Below are 24,278 nucleotides of genomic sequence, written 5' to 3'. Positions count from 1 at the left end.
CTCGACCTGCACATGCATCCCTACCGAGTGTCTGTTGTTGATGCATTAAAACCAGCAGTTGCTACTCAGCGCCACCAGTTTTGTGAGTGTGGTTTCACCTGAGTGGTTATGTCAACTTACAGAATCACAGGTTCTGGGTAGCCGAGAATCCGTATAACTTCCATGAAACATCGTTGCACCATCAGAAGGTTGGGTTTGTTGTGCAGTGACTGCACGCCGCATTATTGGTCCCAGCTTTTTTCATTAGACGCTGCGTTCGATGCGTTACATCGCCAATATTTTGAAACCATTTCTGGCTGCATTAGCGGAGGAGAAGGCCTACTGTCGCTTCCAATAGGATGGAGCAACTGCCCATACAGTCGGCCGAACTATTAGGCACATATACACAGTCTTCACGCCTGACAGAGTTGATAGCAGAGGTCAGTCTGGTCGAGGCCCTAGCTAGCCACCCATATCACTCGATCTGTCAGTGTGATATTACTTTGTGTGGGGAGTCCTCAAGTCTAAGGTGTACCGCAACAACCCTCGTAGATTTCAGGAACTGCAACAGAACATTTCGGATGAGACTGCAGCAGTTCCAGCAGGCCAGCTTCGATCCGTTTTCAGCGACTTGCTGACCAGAGCCCAAAAGTGCCAAGAGATGAGCGATGGCCACTTTCAACACCTGCCATAGTCAGGTTAGTACTGTATTTCCTTTCCTCTGCTGTAGTTCTTTGTATCCTGGAACTCTGTTCTCCGGGCCACTTTTATCTGCCCCATCCTGAATATCTGTGGTTAGGCGCGACCCATGGAAAGAAGGTAGCGGAACTGAGTTTTGCAAGCGAGCTACGTAAAATACGATCGGCCAGAAGATTACGTATGCCGCTGTTCCCTAGTATCATCGTAAAGTGATTGCGACGTAATCACTCTGAGGTAATATCTCAGTGGCGACCAATGTGACAGGACGTCAATAAATATCTCAGCTAACTCCTCCGTACTTCACTGTAGGCACTACACCTGGTAGCAGGCAACATTCTCCAGTCATTCACAAAACCGTAATCCTTCCATCAGATTGTCACAGGCTGTAGCGTGATTCATCACTCTAGATCACTCGTTTCCAGTCACCGTTGTCCAGTGGTGGCGCTCTTTACACCACCTCTAGATTTGCTTGAAACTGACTGCAGAAATGTGTGGCTTATGAGAAGCTGCTCGAGCATTAATCTCTTTTTTTTTTTAACTTCCTAAGTATAATCATTGTGCTTAGATCGACTGCTGGTTGCACTTTGGAATTCAGGAGTAATTCCTTCCGTTGGTTTCATGCGATTTCTTATAACCCCTCTGTCTAATACACTACTGGCCATTAAAATTGCTACACCACGAAGACGACGTGCTACAGACGCGACATTTAACCGACAGGAAGAAGATTCTGTGATATGCAAATGATTATCTTTTCAGAGCATTCACACAAGGTTGGCGCCGGTGGCGACACCTACAAAGTGCTGACATGAGGAAATTTTCCAACCGATTTCTCATACACAAACAGCAGTTGACCTGCTTTGCCTGGTGAAACCTTGTTGTGGTGCCTCGTGCAAGGAGGAGAAATGCGTACCATCACGTTTCCGACTTTGATAAAGATCGGATTGTAGCCTATCGCGATTGTGGTTTATTGTATAGCGACATTGCTGCTCGCGTTGGTCGATATCCAATGACTGTTAGTAGAATATGGAATTGGTGAGTTCAGGAGGGTAATATGGAACGCCGTGCTGCATCCCAAGGGCCTCATATCACTAGCAGTCGAGATGACAGGCATCTTATCCGCATGGCTGTAACGGATCGTGCAGCCACGTCTCGATCCCTGAGTCAACAGATGTGGACGTTTGCAAGACAACAACCATCTGTACGAACAGTTCAACGACGTTTGCAGCAGCATGGACTATCAGCTCGGAGACCATGGCTGCGGTTACCCTTGACAATGCACCACAGGCAGGAGCGCCTGCGATGGTGTACTCAACGACGAAACTGGGTGCACGAATGGCAAAACGTCATTTTTTCGGATGAATCTAGGTTCTGTTTACAGCATCATGATGGTCGCATCCGTGTTTGGCGACATCGCGGTGAACGCACATTGGAAGCGTGTATTCGTCATCGCCATACTGGAAGAGAATGGTTGCCTTCCCTTTCTCGACGTGTTGGTTAGGAGGAAGGATGATGGATCATTGGGACATGCAGTCTACAGGAAACGTACTCACACCGACTTGTACTTACAAGCTAATAGTTGTCACCATTCGGCTCAGCGTGAAGGGGTACTTCGTACCTTGGTACACAGGGCACATGTCGTTTCTGACGCTGAGACTTTGCCAGCTGAGCTGTCCCATATTGAAGTTACATTTCGTCGAAATGGTTATAGTGATAGACAGATTGAACGTGCGTTGCGCTATCGACCAACTGTACATCGGGTGATTGATGATAATTCTGAATCAACACCTAAGTCTACTGCCTTTTTGCCTTACGTAGGAAACACGTCCAATAACATCGGTCGTATTTTACGGAAATACGATGTGAAATGTGTTTTCCGACCTCCATCTAAAATTAGAGCACTTTTGAGTTCCGTTAAGGATGATCTTGGACTGCGTAAGGCGGGTGTATATCGTATTCCTTGTAGCTGCGGCATGGCATATATTGGTCAAACTATCAGGACCGTGGAGGACAGATGTAGTGAGCATAAACGGCACACACGATTACAGCAGCCAAATAGATCTGCTATTGCCGAACATTGCTTGGATACTGGTCACCCCATGTTATATAATAACACCGAGACATTGGCATGCACTTCCAGCTATTGGGACAGTGTTATTAGGGAGGCAGTTGAGATTAAATTAGCGAGCAACCTCGTTAACAGGGATGGAGGTTTCTGTTTAAACTCTGTTTGCAATCCGGCTCTCTCCCTTGTCAAAAAACAGAGGAACAGAGTCAATGCTGCCTCACCTGCGAATTCATAGTCTCACTATCGATAGCTCTGACTTTGGTCATCTTTGGTGGCACTAGTGTTGTGTGTGTGTGTGTGTGTGTGTTATCTTTCCTGCTTCTCTCCGAGAACCGAGGTATTAAATTTGCATGTACGCCGCCTGTCCGTTGCAGTTTGCCTTGAAAATGGCGGGGTGTTCTCCCGCCGAAATATCGGCGGTCGCTGAAAGTGTTACCTGGCTGAATTCCCGGAAGTTATTTGAAAGTTGTATACGCCAGGAGAAACTCAGGTCTCACTGTGGTATCTTGTTGAAGCTGCATGGGCAGCTGTACGTGAACACGCCATCGAATCTCTGTATGACTCAATGCCCATGCGTATCAAGGCCGTTCTTACGGCCAGAGGTGGCTGTTCTGGGTACTGATTTCTCAGGATCTATGCACCCAAATTGCGTGAAAATGTAATCACGTGTCAGTTCTAGTATAATATATTTGTCCAATGAATACCCGTTTATCATCTGCATTTTTTCTTGGTGTAGCAATTTTAATGGCCAGTAGTGTACAACTACTGCACGCAACGAGCAGCAACGAACGTTGCACTGTGGAGACGTCGAAGGTGAAAGTGTGTGGCCGTGATTTCCACTGCCTAGCAACATACGGTCCAAGTTCTATACTTGGGCGGGCGAAAGCCAGTCAGTCGTAACTCACGAGTGTGTCTATGGCGCACAGTGGCCGAAAATGAGAAAAATAAAATCGGTAGTGAGCTCATATTCCGGCCTTAATAAAGTTAGCACTATAAATTCCCGCTCATAGAAACAGTCTTCGACATTCCATTGTATTTCAGTTTGGCCGATTAAGTACGTATTATTTTCCTTATGAACCACTTGTACATTATTCTAGTAAAAAGTCACATTTGGAATGGCAGCTGCAGTATTTAGTCGTTTGAGCATTTTGTGAAACATTTTTAAAAAGTATTGTATTCAGCACAGATTTCTACTAATACGTTATTAATCAACTTTCAGAGCATAACTGTCTCAACATGAGCGTATTTTCTACAGATCTGTTACGTACAAACAGTAAAAAAAGAATAAGAAGTAACTGCTACGCGTCAATATCAATTTTCAGTTCATCCGGTATCTCGGTCGGTGTTGCAAAGAAAGAAATTTCCGTGTTACTGGGAAGTCACCTGTAAAGCAAATTTCACGTGATTGTTAGCAACAGACCGTGACCGAAACAAATGGACGTTCCACTACAGCGCTTGACTGTACGAGACAAATTATTTCAGCAAGCTGAAAGCCACATATCAGGTGGCAGTGTGTGGAGCCAATTACTTTAACAGAAGTTCGAAAGCTGTTTGAATAGTAAGGTATCCTTTTCTGTTGTTGAGAAAACGGAAAAGATGTCATGAGCTCGATACCAGAAAGAATCTGAAGATCTATTCGATACGTCAAAAAGCAGGATGATTGGGGATCCTCGTCGAAGTTAAGTCCAGCTGAGCTATCACACACTGTGCAATGAGTTTCCCAGCTTCAGGAAAATTGGACATTTCCTAGGTTGTAAAAGGCTTTCCATCCTCAAGCCCATTCAGGGAAAAAATAAGTAAAAGGATTTAAAATGCAGAATCTGCAGATAGACTTGTGGGAAATGAATGTGTGGCTGTTATTTTTCACACTGTATTATGAAGAGGACAATATTAATTGTACGGAAATTGGCCTAACACAGCGGTTTGCTATTTTATTGGTCATATTGGACTACTTATTTGACTTTTACAGTTTGTATAACAAATTGGTAATTACCATGGTTTGATGTCCCAAGAACCAATTTTTCTACAAAATAATCATGTTTATTTCAGATTTTGTCCGCCATATTGGTTCTGCCATTTTGAATTTTTCAACTTTGATATCAGATTCGTTATCTGCAGGGCCGAAACCCTATTATGCCTGTATGTGTGGACAGTGGGACTGACCTCAGAGCCGGAGTTCTGCTGGTGGTGCTGCAGCTTGGCCAGCAGCTGCTCCAGGCGGTCGTACTCGTCGCGCAGGCCCCAGATCTCCCGCCGCAGCTGTTCGTTCTCGCGCCTCAGCTTCTTGATATCGTTCTGCCCTGGTGAAAACAGCCGTTGTTACTTGCAATTGTAAGCGTTTGTTTTTTAGTAACTAACCTAAACGACTTTCTACACAAGCAAGGAGAATTGGAAGAACTTGACTCACAGAAGAGCCAGTCGTAATAAAAACACGGTCTCGAAGAAAGACACTGAGGTGGCAAAAGTCATGAAGTACCTCCTAATATCGTTTTCGACCTTCTTTTCCCTGGCGCAGTGTAGCATCTCGATGTGACATGGACTCAACAAGCCGCTGGAAAGCCCCTGCGGAAATACTGAGCCGGGCTGTGTCTGTAGCCATCCATAATTGCGAAAGTGTTAACGGTGAAGGATTTTGTGCACGAACTGATCTCGCGATTATGTCCCATAAATGTTTGGTGGAATTCGTGTCCAGCGATCTGGATGGCCTAATCATTCGCTCGAATTCTCCAGAATGTTCTTCAAACCAATAGCGAACAACTGTGTCCCAGTGACATGTCACACTGCCAGCAATAAAAATTCCAATGTTGCTTGGAAACATGAAGTCCATGAATGGCTGTAAATGGTCTCTAAGTAGCCGAAAATATCCATTTGTAGTCAATGATATGTTCAGTTGGACCGGAGGACCCAGTTCATTAGATGTAAACACAGCCCACACTATTATGGAGCCACCAACTTGGGTCCATGGCTTCGTGGGGACTGAACCACACTCAGATCCTATTATCAACTCTTAACAACTGAAATCGGGCCTCCTCTGACCTGGCCACTGTTTCTCAGTCATCTAGGGTCCAACCGACATGGTCACGAGCCCGGGAGAGGTGCTGCAGGCGATGTCGTGTTGTTAGCAAAGGCATTTGCGTCGGTCATCTGCTGCCATAGCCCATTAATGCCAAATTTTGCCGCATTGTCCTAACCGTTACGTTCGTCGTACGTCCAGCAATGATCCATGTGGTTATTTCACGCGGTGTTGCTTGTCTGTTAGCGCTGATAACTCTACACAAACGCTGCTGTACTCGGTCGTTAAGTGAAGGCCATCGACCACAGCGTTGTCCGTGGTGAAGGGTAATGCCTGAAATTTAGTATTCTCGGCACACTCTTGACACTGTGAATCTCAGAATATTAAATTCCCTAACGATTTCCGAAATGGCATGTCTCATGCTTCTAGCTCTAACTTCCATTCCGCTTTCAAAGTCTGTCAATTCTCGTCGTGTGGTCATAATCACGTCGGACCCTTTTCACATGAATCACCTGAGCACAAATGGCCGGCCGAAGTGGCCGTGCGGTTAAAGGCGCTGCAGTCTGGAACCGCAAGACCGCTACGGTCGCAGGTTCGAATCCTGCCTCGGGCATGGATGTTTGTGATGTACTTAGGTTAGTTAGGTTAACTAGTTCTAAATTCAAGGGGACTAATGACCTTAGAAGTTGAGTCCCATAGTGCTCAGAGCCATTTGAACCATTTTAGTACAAATGATAGCTCCTCCAATGCACTGTCCTTTTATATCTCGTGTACGCTATACTACCGCCAAGAGTATATGTGCACATCGCTATCGCATGACTTTTGTCACCTCAGTTTATTCTGCTACGCAAGTATGGGCACATAGTTGGGTGATCAGGAGTACGGTGTGTTGTGCAGTTGCAGACAATGTTGTTGTTATTGTCGCTAGAATGTGCAGTTAAGGCGACGATTCGAGAGCGTTATGCTATATTCCTCCTCGCTGGAATAAGCAACATACAAGATATACCACATGAACTATAGAGCGGTGAGAGCAGAGTACACATATCCCTTCAAAGAAACAACGCCCCAGCTCCTAAACAGGATAGAGGAAGGAAAGAGCACTATACGATGTAGGGGAAGTGAAGTCTTCTGCCAAAGAAATTAGTTAAGGGATGTGTAAATTAAATATGAAAGATATGAGAATTCAGTTCCTGGCATTGGCATCAATTTCTTCCATAGTGGGAGGCTGGAACAGGATGAATTCAGCCTCCTGGGACCGACTGATTAGCTACTTGAATGGGAATGAAGACTTGGAGGTCTGGAAAGCTGATAATGGCTAGGAAAGCGATGTGTTGACTCCATGCCCCTCCGTTCAACACCTTGACGTCGTACAGTACACGATTACGAGGATGCCAGTCAACATCGCATGGTCGCCTGGGCCTGCTCGCAGAGTTACTTTACTAAAACCAGTAGAGAAAAACATAAGACAACCGGAAATAAAGTTATAAACAGTGGCAAAAATAGACCAAAACAAGAGATGCTGCAGCTTTAATTATAGTGATCGGGAGTTGGAAATAACCGCAGGTCAGATACAACAGTAGAACGACATGAAAAAAGGGAGAGTACGGACGACATCTTTTCTCCGTGTCTATTAGAATGCTTTCGTTCTCGTAGCTTGTGCGTCATTATTAAATCCCAGAAAAAGGCGTAATGGAATTTCTCCCAGATAAGGATGGAATGAGAAAGTGAAACGGATGAAGCACAACACAACTACCAACTCTGGCGATAATTTTACATTAAAGGCAACAAGATAAGCAATGAAGACAGACTGATCTCTCGGATGGTCTTAAGTTAAATATAAGTTTCATATAATAATTTGTCATGCCAATGTTGCCTAATAACCACGGTATTCACAATACTATAACGTTACCTCATAGCCCAGTAGAGGACATTTTTAACCTAATCTCACTCCACTTTATCGTTGCTGTACTTTAACAGTTTTAATACCAATTAGGTGCTCTCAGCCGGCCGAAGTGGCCGTGCGGTTAAAGGCGCTGCAGTCTGGAATCGCAAGACCGCTACGGTCGCAGGTTCGAATCCTGCCTCGGGCATGGATGTCTGTGATGTCCTTAGGTTAGTTAGGTTTAACTAGTTCTAAGTTCTAGAGGAGTAATGACCTCAGCAGTTGAGTCCCATAGTGCTCAGAGCCATTTGAACCATTTAGGTGCTCTCAATTAATCATAGATGTAACATTTTGAGCTGTGTTTTTAATAATGACTTTTCTCTTGCACTTATTTTATCAATAGCACGACTGGTCTGTTGACATTCCGCTGACTGGCTGCTGCCTGTGGCGCCGTGCTCGCAAGCTAACGTTTGTCGCAGCGTTAGTCTTCTTCTATTTTAGCATCGCTGGATCAAACAGATGCATCGTTTATTGCATATTGCCTATTTAAGTGTATAAATGTGACACGAATGATTATAAGTTTTATACCATGAGTACCGAACTGAGTGCTCAACACTCAGCCTCAGGGCGAGACAATTAGACGAGAAAATTAGGCGAGAAAATTACGAGCAGTTAGCACATATCGTGATTAAAACCATGAAAAGATGTATTACACTGACATTACCAGCACGTGAGTGTTTACAGAGTAACGAGGATTTCATTAGAACGTTGACAATCGGTTGGAAATCTTTATTACTTTAGCTGTGATGTGCTGGAAGAATTTTTCTGCAATATGAAGTACCGAAAACTAAATTATGTACTATGACCACTGCAGTCCAAGATGTGCATTTTTAGTATCAGAAATCATACTATATTAACGACGTTTACTAGAACATGTCTGTAATAGAATATTTTCACCAGAATTTCAGTATGTTTGAGCAGAATACGGTTAGGAGAGGCAGGGGTAGGAGACTACAATCAGCGAATTTCAGGCATTGCTCAAATAACAAAACATCATTCGTGTACCTGTAGGAAGTGGGAACCAGTGTTGCAGTTTACAAAGAAGACAGACACCTATTCAACAAATATTAGGGCGCTTTCAACTGTTACAGAGCAATTGTCCAACAAATGGTTCAAATGGCTCTGAGCACTATGGGACTTAACATCTTAGGTCATCAGTCCCCTAGAACTCAGAACTACTTAAACCTAACTAACCTAAGGACATCACACAACACCCAGCCATCACGAGGCAGAGAAAATCCCTGACCCCGCCGGGAATCGAACCCGGGAACCCGGGCGTGGGAAGCGATAACGCTACCGCACGACCACGAGATGCGGGCAATTGTCCAACAAGTGACACTCTTAATACGCCGAATGCATTGGTGTAAGTTACACAATGCTTAGCGTGTCGTAACAGAACTGTATATCAGAAGAGTCTTGGTCCTCACTCTAAGGAGCGTGGAGTAGTTACTTCGTTGTCAAGCTGCAGTAACTTCACCACTTCCAGGGAGATAGGCCGAGTCGCTCACGGTTTCATCGTGTGCCTAGCTAAAATAAACCGCAGTCCGCCCCGTTCTACTGTTCTCGCGGCATTCTCGGAACACCTGCTTGGAGAGACCTCAAGTTCAACAGTTGGTGTGCGGACTGATGTCGTCTGTAGGAGTGGAGACTAAACGAAATGAACTAACATTTTTATTCATTTCACCTTTATCGTAGCATGAGCTTGTAGTAATTCATGTCATTACCAGATATTTTTTGGCAGGAAGAGCTTCAGAAAGAGAGAGTTCATAATGTCACAGTACCGAGCTACCGTGCGGTGTGGGCCGTTGATAGATCGGCAAGCACACTTCGTAGTTGTTGTCCGACACACTACCTGCTCATGAAGACTACTTGTAAATAAGAATGAAAATAACTGTAATGCTTTCTAAATGGTGACTCTTTTAAGAAGCAGGTTGCAAGCAGACTCAAAAGTAATTGGAACGTATATGAGCTGGATCATTGTTTTAAGCCGAAACATTTGGATGCAACCCTAGAGCGTGCACTGGATTTCAGGGCACATATACAGCAAACAGAGCAAAAGGTATCAAAGGGAAACAACGATCGTAGCAAACTGTCAGGCGCAGCCTGAGGTGCACCTCCACACATGTGCCTTGTGCTAGTCACAAAGCGAATATCTCAGCCTCTGTGTGGTACCAGTCAGTAAGTGCACACCAGGTTAATGATGCTTTGAGCTATTCATGTAGAGTTTTGACTGGTTGTCTGAAACCTACGAGATTCATAATCTGGCCGGCATAGCAACAAAGTAGCGTATTACTCCAGCTCAATATGAATGGATTGGTTCAAATTGGCTCTAAGCACTATAGGACTTAACATCTGAAGTCATCAGTCCCCTAGAACTTAGAACTACTTAAACCTAACTAACCTAAGGACATCACACACATCCATGACGAGGCAGGATTCGAACCTGCGACCGTAGTGGCAGCGCGGTTCCAGATTGAAGCGCCTAGAACCGCTCGGCCACACCTGCCGGCTATGAATGGATTGATGGATGATTTTGGGGCGGGGACCAAACAGCGAGGTCGTCGATCCCATCGGATTAGATAAGAATTGGGAAGAAAGTCGGTCGTGCCCTTTCAAAGTAACCATCCCGGCATTTGCCTCAAGCGATTTAAGGAAATCACGGAAAACCTAAATCAAGAATTCCGGACGCAGGTTTGAACCGTCGTCCTCCAGAGCTAACCACTGCGCCACGTCGCTCGGTCAGTATGAATGAAAGAAGATTATAAACTCTGACGATGAAAACATTTTGTAAGGGCAGACTATCCCCTTTAATTTGCACAACAAATCTATTGGGTCGCGATGCTCGTTCCAGGGATAACCGTATATATACTTTAATATTTTCAATTCTTAACGTCAGCCTTAATGTAATTATTACGTTTCCATTACTTCACGAGCACTACAGTTTCATCTAACTGCGGTGTGATTTACAATATGAGAAGCGTAGCACGCTTTTGTACTCAGTAGTGCCTATTGATTTTCTTTATCTGTAGAAAATTCGCTTCTTATTCGAATAAAGAAAGAGAAGCTATAATCTTCACGTCTCGCAAAATATTTATAACCCTCGTTTTTTTTCATTTGCTTTCAAGTCCTACAGACATAAAGGAACACTTCCTCTACCATTATTTATTTAATTTTGGCTTGGGGCATTACCAAGAATGTAACGAGAATAGTGGAAAGGTTGTCTTACTTTACAGCGCCACAAAGGAACAGAATTGTCTCGGTCTGACCCTATGTGGGTATCACTAGTCGTTAAAGGAAGGGATGGATTACCTTTCTACAGTAGTTCAAACAATAAGGGAATCAAACCCGAACCTTAATATTATACGTACATTGTAACATTCTTTAATATACTGACGGAAAAAAATCACAACATCAAGAAGGAGTTGACGACATAAACGAAAGTCGGCAGGCGTGTTTCTACATCTGAAAGATGAAGTCTATCCAGACTTCGCGCCAGTCGTATAGGAGTGCACTAGTAGCGGCACTATGAGGATGCGAATCAGGTTTGTCTTAAATACGCGCTGTAACGGTCGTGAGCGTTAGTTGGCTTTGAGATTGGACGTGATGAGTTGTCTCTGAGTTTGGATGAGGTCGTGTAATAGGACCACGAGAAGCTGGATGTTCCTTCTGAAATACTGCAGAAAGACTTGACGGGAATCAAGCCATTGTACACGATTGCTGGCAGCGGTGGTCACGAAATGTACGGTCGCAAGAAGACCGGGATCCGGAGAGCCACGTAGCGCTAACCGGAAGGGAGACCAGACCAGCTTGTTTGGTGCATGGCTGTGGTGCACACTGCATCTGCAGCAGCAATTTGAGCAGCAGCCGGCGCCACAGTGACACAAAGAAATGTTACAAATCGGATACCTTAAGGACAACTCCGAGCCAGACGCCCTGCAGTGTGCATTCCACTGAGCCCAAGCCACCGCCATTTGCGACTTCAGTGGGGTCAAGCGAGAGCTCGTTGGAGGGCATGGTGGAGTTCTGTTGTGTTTTCTGAGGAAAACTGCTTTTGCCTCGGTGGCAGTGATGCCTGTCTGTTGATTATGAGGAGGCCAGGTCGGGATCTGCAACCAACCAGTCCGTGTGCTAGACACACTGGATCTACATCTGGAATTATGGTCTGGGGTGCGATTTCGTGTGACAGCAGAAACACCCTAGTGATTATCCCACGCGCCATGACTGCAAAATTGTACGTTAATAGTGTGATTCGATTTGTTGTGCTGCCATTCATGAACAGCATTCCAGGGGGCGTTTCCCAACAGGGTAACGCTCTCCCACCATGCTCTACAGAGTGTCGACATGTTGCATTGGCCTGACTGACAACAGACCTGTCTCCAAGCTCCAATCGAGCACATGCGAGTATGGTATGTCGTCGGACGACAACTCCAGCCTCATCCACAAACAGCATTAACCGTCCCCGCATTGACCATCCAAGAGTAACACGCATGGAACTATATCCCAAAATCGGACATCCCGCAACCGTACAACACAATGCGTGTACGTCTGCATGCTTGCACTCAAAATTGTGGCGGTTACAGCGGTTGTTAATTTACCAGCATTTCACAGTTGCAAAGGCGTGTCTTTCACTTAAATAACCTGTGGTCTTCCAGCGTTAATCACTGAAGTATGTTACCTAGACAATTGTACCCCGAATTTTCATTACTCTAAATTAATTATATTTGGGTGCTCCGATTTTTTCCCGTCAGTGTACATCTTATACACAGGGGTTGGACAAAAATACGGAAAAATCAAAAAACACAACACATTACCATGCGTGATAGCGTGTACGAAGTGCTTTTGTATTCAAAATAGCTTCCGGTCATTTAGGAATGAATAAATACGGGTGCTGAACGGTTTTCAAGGGAATCTTATACCATCCTTCCTGCAAAACAGTAGCAACCTCATGTAAAGAAGATTGAGGTGGGTAGTGATCACGCACCCTTCTCCCCAAAGCGGACCATAGAGGCTCAATAATATTAAGATCTGACTACGGTGGCTAGGGGAGATACAACGATTAATCCTCGTGCTCACACCACTACTATTGGATGCTGCGAGCTGTTTGAACAGCAACCCTATCGTTTTGGGAGACACCATCACCGTTAGGAAACAACTACCATGTCAAAGGATGGACGCGATCAGCCAAAATGGTCTCATAATGGTTCAAATGCCTCTGAGCACAATGGGACTTAACTGCTGAGGTCATCAGTCCCCTAGAACTTAGAACTACTTAAACCTAACTAACCTAAGGACATCACACACATCCATGCCCGAGGCAGGATTCGAACATGCGACCGTAGCGGTCGCGCGGTTCCAGACTGTATCGCCTAGAACCGCTCAGCCACTCTGGCCGGCCGGTCACATAATACTTGGCAATGATGCAACCTAGCAGCGTAAAGATGAGGCCCATGTAATACCATCATATTGCCTCCCAGATCATCGCCGGACCCTCGTTATATTTCCCTCTTGGACCAGAAGTTCGAAGCTGTGTGAAGCAAGACTCATTCGACCAATTTACTTTCTTCTGTTGCCCCATGTGGCATGCGTTACGCTTCGGCAACGAGTTTTCCTGTTACGGACATTGCATCAGTGATGAGTGGTTAGGAGTTCCAGCTCACACTGGAGTTCCCTGCTTCTGGAGTTTCCTTCATGTTGTTTTGGTCCCGACAGCGTTCGCGAATTCGACAGTCGGTTATGTAGTGACTTCTGAAGCTGTCATCCTCTTATTTTTCGTCACAATCCTGTCACGATCATTCAACATACACTTTCGTCCGCATTGTGACATAGCGGTTAATGTTTCTCCTCTTTCACTGTATGCGGTATAAATCTTCGATACGGTGCCTATTGAAACACCAACATTTCCCACTACTTTGGTTGCGAAAGCACCCACCGTACGGGCATCAATAATTTGCCCACGTTTGTATTCCCATGGCTCTGACATAACATACTCACAAAGCACTGTTCTGACCGCGACCCATAATTGCCGCCGTTCGTTATCAAATAAAGCAGTGCAACCTGCAGATTAGCTAGAGTGTCCATTTATGTTCATGTATGAATTTCTAACGGCGTTTCGGTATTTTTTTTTTATTTTTATTTTTGTGCAACCACTGCACGTTAACATTTGGTTGTACCTTTTAACTCAGTCAGATATCATTGCTATACTGCAATATATTTTACAATTAGTTATAAAGATTTGGATTACATTAACGTGTTGTTGTTGTTGTGGTCTTCAGTCCTGAGACTGGTTTGATGCAGCTCTCCATGCTACTCTATCCTGTGCAAGCTTCTTCATCTCCCAGTACCTACTGCAACCTACATCCTTCTGAATCTGCTTAGTGTATTCATCTCTTGGTCTCCCTCTACGATTTTTACCCTCCACGCTGCCCTCCAATACTAAATTGGTGATCCCTTGATGCCTCAGAACATGTCCTACCAACCGATCCCTTCTTCTGGTCAAGTTGTGCCACAAACTTCTCTTCTCCCCAATCCTATTCAATACTTCCTCATTAGTTACGTGATCTACCCATCTAATCTTCAGCATTCTTCTGTAGCACCACATTTCGAAAGCTTCTATTCTCTTCTTGTCCAAACTATTTATCGTCCATGTTTCACTTCCATACATGGCTACACTCCATACGAATACTTTCAGAAATGACTTCCTGACACTTAAATCAATACTGGATGTTAACAAATTTCTCTTCTTCAGAAACGCTTTCCTTGCCATTGCCAGCCTACATTTTATATCCTCTCTACTTCGACCATCATCAGTTATTTTGCTCCCCAAATAGCAAAACTCCTTTACTACTTTAAGTGCCTCATTTCCTAATCTAATTCCCTCAGCATCACCCGACTTAATTAAACTACATTCCATTATCCTTGTTTTGCTTTTGTTGATGTTCATCTTATATCCTCCTTTCAAGACACTGTCCATTCCATTCAACTGCTCTTCCAAGTCCTTTGCTGTCTCTGACAGAATTACAATGTCATCAGCGAACCTCAAAGTTTTTATTTCTTCTCCATGAATTTTAATACCTACTCCGAATTTTTCTTTTGTTTCCTTTACTGCTTGCTCAATATACAGATTGAACAACATCGGGGAGAGGCTACAACCCTGTCTTACTCCCTTCCCAACCACTGCTTACCTTTCATGTCCCTCGACTCTTATAACTGCCATCTGGTTTCTGTACAAATTGTAAATAGCCTTTCGCTCCCTGTATTTTACCCCTGCCACCTTTAGAATTTGAAAGAGAGTATTCCAGTCAACATTTTCAAAAGATTTCTCTAAGTCTACAAATGCTAGAAACGTAGGTTTGCCTTTCCTTAATCTTTCTTCTAAGATAAGTCGTAAGGTCAGTATTGCCTCACGTGTTCCAGTGTTTCTACGGAATCCAAACTGATCTTCCCCGAGGTTGGCCTCTACCAGTTTTTCCATTCGTCTGTAAAGAATTCGTGTTAGTATTTTGCAGCTGTGACTTATTAAGCTGATAGTTCTGTAATTTTCACATCTGTCAACACCTGCTTTCTTTGGGATTGGAATTATTATATTCTTCTTGAAGTCTGAGGGTATTTCGCCTGTTTCATACATCTTGCTCACCAGATGGTAGAGTTTTGTGAGGACTGGCTCTCCCACGGCCGTCAGTAGTTCCAATGGAATATTGTCTACTCCGGGGGCTTTGTTTCGACTCAGGTCTTTCAGTGCCCTGTCAAACTCTTCACGCAGTATCATATCTCCCATTTCATCATCATCTACATCCTCTTCCATTTCCATAATATTGTCCTCAAGTACATCGCCCTTGTATAGACCCTCTATATACTCCTTCCACCTTTCTGCTTTCCCTTCTTTGCTTAGAACTGGGTTTCCATCTGAGCTCTTGATATTCATACAAGTGGTTCTCTTTTCCCCAAAGGTCTCTTTAATTTTCCTGTAGGCGGTATCGATCTTACCCCTAGTGAGATAGGCCTCTACATCCTTACATTTGTCCTCTAGCCATCCCTGCTTAGCCATTTTGCACTTCCTGTCGATCTCATTTTTGAGACGTTTGTATTCCTTTTTGCCAGTCTCACTTACTGCATTTTTATATTTTCTCCTTTCATCAATCAAATTCAATATTTCTTCTGTTACCCAAGGATTTCTACTAGCCCTCGTCTTTTTACCTACTTGATCCTCTGCTGCCTTCACTACTTCATCCCTCAAAGCTACCCATTCTTCTTCTACTGTATTTATTTCCCCCATTCCTGTCAATTGCTCTCTTATGCTCTCCCTGAATCTCTGTACAACCTCCGGTTCTTTTAGTTTATCCAGGTTCCATCTCCTTAAATTCTCACCTTTTTGCAGTTTCTTCAGTTTTAATCTACAGGTCATAACCAGTAGATTGTGGTCAGAGTCCACATCTGCCCCTGGAAATGTCTTACAATTTAAAACCTGGTTCCTAAATCTCTGTCTTACCATTATATAATCTATCTGATACCTTTTAGTATCTCCAGGGTTCTTCCATGTATACAACCTTCTTTCATGATTCTTAAACCAAGTGTTAGTTATGATTATGTTGTGCTCTGTGCAAAATTCTACCAGGCGGCTTCCTCTTTCATTTCTGTCCCCCAATCCATATTCACCTACTATGTTTCCTTCTCTCCCTTTTCCTACACTCGAATTCCAGTCACCCATGACTATTAAATTTTCGTCTCCCTTCACAATCTGAATAATTTCTTTTATTTCATCATACATTTCTTCAATTTCTTCGTCATTTGCAGAGCTAGTTGGCATATAAACTTGTACTACTGTAGTAGGTGTGGGCTTCGTATCTATCTTGGCCACAATAATGCGTTCACTATGCTGTTTGTAGTAACTTACCCGCATTCCTATTTTCCTATTCATTATTAAACCTACTCCTGCATTACCCCTATTTGATTTTGTGTTTATAACCCTGTAGTCACCTGACCAGAAGTCTTGTTCCTCCTGCCACCGAACTTCACTAATTCCCACTATATCTAACTTCAACCTATCCATTTCCCTTTATAAATTTTCTAACCTGCCTTCCCGATTAAGGGATCTGACATTCCACGCTCCGATCCGTAGAACGCCAGTTTTCTTTCTCCTGATAACGACATCCTCTTGAGTAGTCCCCGCCCGGAGATCCGAATGGGGGACTATTTTACCTCCGGAATATTTTACCCAAGAGGACGCCATCATCATGTAATCATACAGTAAAGCTGCATGCCCTCGGGAAAAATTACGGCTGTAGTTTCCCCTTGCTTTCAGCCGTTCGCAGTACCAGCACAGCAAGGCCGTTTTGGTTATTGTTACAAGGCCAGATCAGTCAATCATCCAGACTGTTGCCCTTGCAACTACTGAAAAGGCTGCTGCCCCTCTTCAGGAACCACACGTTTGTCTGGCCTCTCAACAGATACCCCTCCGTTGTGGTTGCACCTACGGTACGGCTATCTGTATCGCTGAGGCACGCAAGCCTCCCCACCAACGGCAAGGTCCATGGTGCATTATACTTGCTGTCCGGTAGCTGAATGGTCAGCGTGACGGACTGTCAATACTCTGCGCACGGGTTCGATTACCGGCTGGGTCGGGGAATTTTTCTGCGCCCAGGGACTGGATGTTGTGCTGCCCTCATCCTCATCCTACCATCCTCATCGACTGCAGGTAGCCGAAGTGGCGTCAAATTGAATGACCGGCACCCGGCGAACGGCCTGCCCGACGAGGGGCCCTCGCCATACGATTAAATTAAAAATTATACTTGCTTCGAATGATACGAAGGCATAAGGAGAAACTTTGCCCATGTAGAATAGTTCTAAATAGTTTAAGCAACTGTATGTACTATCTTCCTGAAACGGTGTGCCGTTCCCCGCGAACGATCTGTACTGTTGCGCGATTATATTACAGATATTCATTGAGATTACTGTAGTATTCCGAAGGAATAATATACTGCTCTTTAATAACAGATTCTGCAGCTTGTAGAAAGTAGCTGTTTTCTTGCAGTGCGTCTTCCAGTCGAATACTAGACAAATTTCAACAGCGCTGATGTGAAGAAAATAAGGTGATCATAGTACTCGTGTGATACTCTCGGCGTGAAGCACGTCGTCCACCCATCGGATGGTATGGGAATTAACGATGTTGTCGATTAAAGGAAAGAGTCTCTACTTCTACGATCTGTCTAATGACAATGACCAATCACTCGGTGGTTGTACGGTCAGCAATTCTATTAACTATCCACATCACTAGACTTTCACCAAGATGTTCGAACCTTATAGGGAAAACACGGAACTATTTCGTGTTACACACTCACTTCACTTCAGTTGTAAACGTATTGATTGTAACGCCTGACATAAAAGTGTGTCATCTGAGTACGAAACAAGGCCCTATTCAGTGTGTCTACACTGCAAATGTTCCTCCACCCATTGTAACGTTTTATCGGCCTGCTTCACAAACACCACTTCCATTGCTATTCTGTGTCCTGTATTTGCTCTGAAATTCTCACTGCAATTAATTCCCACCCTGCTACTTATTCCGTCTGCTGTAAGCAAAACATGACAATCGTCTTTGTCTGTAGCTACTTGTTGCTGACCTTTCCTGACACTCTTCGACCACCTCCTGGCATCCTCTTTCAAAGAGAGTTCACTTGGATCCAGTGGCACTTTTCACGAAACTCTCTATTGACTAGTACCTATCCCGTGCGTGGTTTCCCATTTCACACATCTCGATGACCACGTTGCTAAGGTACTCCGACGTTGCACCGGCTTTATTAACACGGCAATGAACTGCAACATTGAACAACGATGACTAGTAGTGCTCCCGCACTTGGTCAGTGCCCCATGTCCCCTCCTACTTACCAGCGTGTCATTGTGTGTAATGATCGAAATGGCCTTTTACTTCCTACTGTTGTGTTATTGCACATTTTTGCTCCACGTCGTCTCAGACACAACCGCTGATCAGAGTGTATGATGATACTCGTATTTTGACTGAGCTTCCTGTCCACGTAAAGATCGAACATTTTTACAAGTTGGGGTGAAGTAAGAGGGCGCAACAATGTCCAATAGTGGAAGGCACGCCCAAGACAAACGGTAATTTGAAGAAAACCGTATTTTTTGTTTACATGTAATTTCCCAAAACATAACAGAATTGTTATATATATATATATATATATATATATATATATATATATATATATATATATATATATACAGAATGAGTCACTAACCATTGCCATCAAGAATAACTCCGAAAGTATGATAGGAGCTGAAAGGTTTGTGGGACAAAAGTTGCATGGGACACCGGGGGCCATAATGTGACGTTGATCTTTTGTTGCCAGGTGGGGTCACTTCAGAGATATGAAGGTCAACTTTGTTTTTTCAAATGGGATTCTATACTTTGGTACTTGTTTTCTGATAGCGGCTATCCAGACGAATCCAATGATGTGTAAGAGTAAGGTCTTTGAAGGTCAACGAACAAGAAGTCACGACCATTGGTATCAATGCAGTACTGCAATCATCTTATCATGGACTTATCACATCGGCACTTATCGAAGCATATGCTCTGACAATTCTCTCTCACATATCTTCTTTATCGTCTTTATCGTCTTTATCGTCTTTATAAACAATGTCTTTTACGAATCCCCAAAAGCAAAAATCCAGAGGCGTCAAGTCTGACGAACGAGCCGGCCACGACACATCTCTTCCGCGTCCAATCCAACGATTTGGAAATTGTCTCTGCAATTCGTTTCTAGCCATCAGCGAAAAATGTGCCGGGCACCCATCGTGTTGATACCACATTCTGTTCCATTTCCTAAAGGTATTTCTTCCAATAACAGACCTAATGTTTCTTACAGGAATGTGGTATACTTCGTGCCATTAAGATTTCCTTCGATGAAATAGGGGCGTATAAATCTGTCCTCCAGAATCTCATACCATACATTCACCGACCACGGCTTTTGGCGTGCAGCTTGCCGCAGCTAACATAGATTTTCAGTTGCCCAATACTGCGTGTTATGCAAATTAAGATTTCCATGGTTCGTGAATGTAGCCTCGCCAGTAAATAAAATCGAATTAATAAGTGTGTTAGCCCTCTGAATCTGAAGTTGAGCCCATCGGCAGAATTTAATGTGACGCATACAATCCGTACCAGTTAATTCTTGGTGGGGACTGATATGGTAACTAGGATATTTATGGCGATGCAGAACACGAACGACACTACTCTGGCTCATGCCAGATCTCCTTGCGATTTGACGAAAACTAACACAAGGATCTCCAACCTCAGTGGCAAGAGAACCAATTTCTATTTCCTCGTTAGTAACTTTTCTTTGCTGGGTATGTCTCCGATGCGTTAAAGATCTGGTTGTTCTCGATTTATCATACTAATATTTAAATGTATGACGTGTAGGGTGAGTTCGTTGAGGATATCTTTCAGCGTACAAGTCTCTAGCTCTCACTGAATTTCGTTGGCATTCTCCGTAAATGAGAAGCATATTGAATTGTTCTTCGAAGGAATACATCATCAACATTCGCTTGATTCGATGATACTAGTCTTACCGTTCCTATTAGTGTTGCATTGCGGAACCGTCGAATAGTGCTTACATGTCAATGGCGCGTTAGATGAATATGCCGTATTCGGCGAATATTTACTATTTGCACGATATACGAGAGAGAATTGTCAAAATGGTTCAAATGGCTCTGAGCACTATAGGACTTAACTGCTAAGGTCATCAGTCCCCTAGAACTTAGAACTAATTAAACCTAACTATCCTAAGGACATCACACACATCCATGCTCGAGGCAGGATTCGAACCTGCGACCGTAGCAGCAGCGCGGTTCTGGACTGAAGCGTCTAGAACATCTCGGTCACCACCGCCTGCTAATCGACAAGACCTCGGTCGGTTACTGGATGTATCAAGTACCCAATACCCTCCCAGATGTGTTACATTGGGTTCGGGCGAATTTGGTGACCGAGATATTGATATGAAATCGCTGTCACGGTCCTCATACCACTGTACCACGATTCTGGCGTTGTGACTCTGTCAGGTACCCTGCTGGAAGATGCCATCGCCTTCGAGGAACACACCAAGCAAGCAAGGATATAGGTGGCCCATAATGATGTCCTCGTAGTACACATGCCATGGTGCCTTCGACTGATACTATAGTTGTCATGGATGCCCAGGTGAATGTCCCCGACAACGTAATACTGCCTTCATCGGCATGCGTCCATGGCGCGGTGCTCGTTTCGCTCAGCCTCTCGCCAGGATGGCGGCATATCCAGCGAGCTGGAGTGCCAAGAAACGTGATTTATCCGACCAGGCGACAAGTTTTCATTGATCCACTGTCTAATCTGGAAGATATCGTGCTCTCTGCAATCGTAATTGACGATTTCCTTGTAGTTAGTATGGAAACAGGTAGGGGTGTACTCGTGCTGAGCGCAATGTTCAGTAACGTGTGCTGAATGGTGGCCTGCACCAGAATCGAACTCTGTCATCAGATATGTCATAGATCGCCTTCTATCCTGATTTCCAGAGCGGCAAGCCTCCGACTTCCTCCTCCAGCGATGAGGTGTAGACACACAACACCACGCCGGCTACTCGTAGGTTCACCATCCTCAACCGTTTTCCATACATACTCACAGCAGTAACAGTAACACGCCAACAACCGACCAACTTCGTAGTTTCTGGGCGACAGACGATCACAATCTGCCCTTTGTTAAAGTCGCATAGCCAATTTATTTCCTGTTTTGTGGCCCGTATCGCAGCTAGAATTATACCCATTCTAGCCCAATCAACGAAGGCCAAAACAGTTCGAGGGGGGGGAGGGGGGGAAATCAGGTAGTCCCAAATTTTGGAACAGTGCTAGGAGGGAGTGGAACAACATACTAAAAATTCTGACTGGTGGGGTGTGGGTGTTGGGCTGGGTTTTAAGAGTCACTTCTGTATATTTTTCTCGAATAACTCTAAAATTGCGGCTTCTAGCGAAGATATTTCTCAGTATAGACTCAAACTACATTAAATTTCCTAAAAAGCGACCCTGTGCATCTGTTCTCTAGGAGGAGTAGTTACGGCGTTTCAGGGGATGGAAAAATCAGATTATTAAAAATATTGTTCTAACGGCATGAAATTAATGTCTATCTCATAATGAAATGGGTTAGAAACGAATATTAAATGTGTGTACCACATCTAGCTGCAGTAGAGCCATATTAAGGGATGAACTGTGTTGCGGGGATGTAACTGGGTGGAGAGGGGAGATTTGTGGGGTAGAAGTGCGAGGGAAGGTAAGTAGCACTTCCCTCCTTCAGAGGGCTCCAAACCGATGGACGAGCAGGTGATTCCCCTCTCTATCTACCCAAATACGACACAAGAACCAACTACAGGGTGTTTCACAAATCTATACAGGCCTTCCACATGGTACCTTATGAATCACTGGTGATGCAGTGTGCAGACCTGCCCTGGGGGTGTTTATTTTTTACAATTGTGTTATAACTTACATTGAGTGAAGATACGAGTTATTAATAACACTAATCAAGGTAATGCATATAGTCAAAATCTACGTAAATCTCTGCACACTGTTCTACACCGCTGGAGGGGAAATTGATTCTTAGGCATGTGTGGTTGCTGCAGTGTTCTTCCGGGAAAGACAACTTCCCCACCATAGCCGCTGCTCCCTTTTCTGTTCACAGACTATACCTTCCCAAAGTTTCCTGTGCAGTTCTCTTATGCAAGTAGACAAAATAACTTGACTGAGCACGTGTTTGCATAGTGGAGTTATTTTCAGTTTATTGAGTACTTATTTGCGGTTGTAAGTGAGCTGCTACGTGAAATATATTCCTAATGTTTAATTTGTTAGTGTAATGGTGTCAGTAATTTATGTACTGTTGGTGGTAAACAAACTGGACTGGTAAATGCCTATTGACAGTGTATTGTAAAGCTGTGTAATAGTGTTATAGTTACTTGGTGCTGAATTAATGAATGACCAAAAAGTTACTGCACTTCTCTCACCATTAACTGTGCTGCTGCTAGCCAGCACAAATCTTTTCCGTTCAGGAACTACTGGCTTTTGTAGAGAGGGCTGCACTGAGTAGAGCCACTTTCCACACATTTACAGCGTATCTTCCAAGTTAGTTGTGAATGTCTGATGGAATGGAACTGATCACGTTCAAGTCTAGAACAGGAATCTGCTGTAATGAATTGCTTCACTTGTTTTGAAATATCTGAAGTTCTGTAACACCTATGTGACCTAATCCTCTGGTAGAGGGAGACAATTTAAGCCTCTGGGACTCTTCAGATTTTGGAAGAGCTGAGGCCAGAGTGATGCATTTGATATCCCTTATGCTATAAAAATTATTCCAGGCAGTGACAGTGGAGACAATGAAATCAACATTGTCGAATACATACGGAGGATGCAATCCCTACACAACCCCTGCCCCCAACCCCTAGCCTCATGGCTCATATCCCTGTAATAGACCTAGACGCAAGACCTGTCCCATACATTCTCCCTCCATCACCTACTCCAGTCCAGTCACAAGCATCACCTACCCCATCAGATCCAGGGCTACCAGTGAAACCAGACATCCGATCTGCAAGCTAAACTGAAACCACTGTGCTGCATTCTATGTGAGCATGACAGCCAACAAGCTATCTGTGCACATGAACGGCAACTGACAAACTGTTGTCAAGAAGCAGCTGGACCACCTAGTTGCTGTGCACGCTGCCCAACACGTTCTTCATTTCAAAGACACGTTCTTCATTTCAGTGACTGATTCACAGCCTTTACCATCTGGATCCTTTCCACAGACACCAACTTTTCTGAACTGCGCAGGTGGAAACTCGGCCAACAATATGTCCTACTTTCCCGTAACTCTCCTGGCCTCAGCCGGTGCTAGTCATTGTCCTTACCCATCTAGCCCTTTCCCTGTCCCCATTCCAGCTCTACACAACCCTCTGTTCCACCAATGCACTCACAGTCTTTTTAGTTCTTTCCTTTTCCACTAACCCCTTCCCTCCCTGCCCTCCGTCAAACCTCCCGACTGCACCTAGCTATCCTACCTTCTCTCCACCACATCTCTGTATGCTCCCACAAGTAGCACTTTACCGTCTCCCACCTCTAACCTGCTATTCCTCACTCTCCCAGCCTCCTCCTTATCCCCACCATGCGGTTGCTTCTCCCATTATGCATTTCTGTATTAATCATCAGCTACGGATAGCATTAATACATAAATGAACTACAGGTACACGAAAAAAAGTGTGCTGTAACCGTCAAATGGTAGGAACACTCAAATGACAGAGTGTGATGATAACTGAAGAACGCTTCACAAGTCAAGATCGCTAAAAAGCGTATTATTGGGTAAGCGGTTTCGACAGAACCATGCTGTCAAAATCGGGTCTTATGCTTTAAAATGTTTGCAGTATATTGTCCATTAGTGCTGCAAGTTACTTCACATTGCATATACGCTTCCTACTACCATGAAGATTACTATACACTGGCATTTCAAATACAGGGTGAAAAGTATTTAAACCGACAAACTCTGGGAGGTTGTAGGGGACATCAAAACAAATATT

General features: G+C 44.2%; 1 protein-coding gene across 1 annotated transcript in view; it reads right to left on the bottom strand.

Moving 5' to 3' along the window:
• The window catches only part of LOC124556521 (rho GTPase-activating protein gacV), a 307,419-nt gene that overhangs the window by 176,709 nt on the left and 106,432 nt on the right, over positions 1-24,278 (bottom strand). The window contains exon 2 of the mRNA XM_047130475.1: positions 4,907-5,043. Within this exon, the coding sequence (XP_046986431.1) occupies positions 4,907-5,043 (137 nt within the window). The remainder of the gene's footprint in view (positions 1-4,906; positions 5,044-24,278) is intronic.

Source organism: Schistocerca americana, chromosome X (assembly GCF_021461395.2).
Source record: "Schistocerca americana isolate TAMUIC-IGC-003095 chromosome X, iqSchAmer2.1, whole genome shotgun sequence".
In the NCBI taxonomy this organism is placed as follows: Eukaryota; Metazoa; Arthropoda; class Insecta; order Orthoptera; family Acrididae; genus Schistocerca; species Schistocerca americana.
This window is presented reverse-complemented; position numbering and strand designations above follow the sequence as displayed.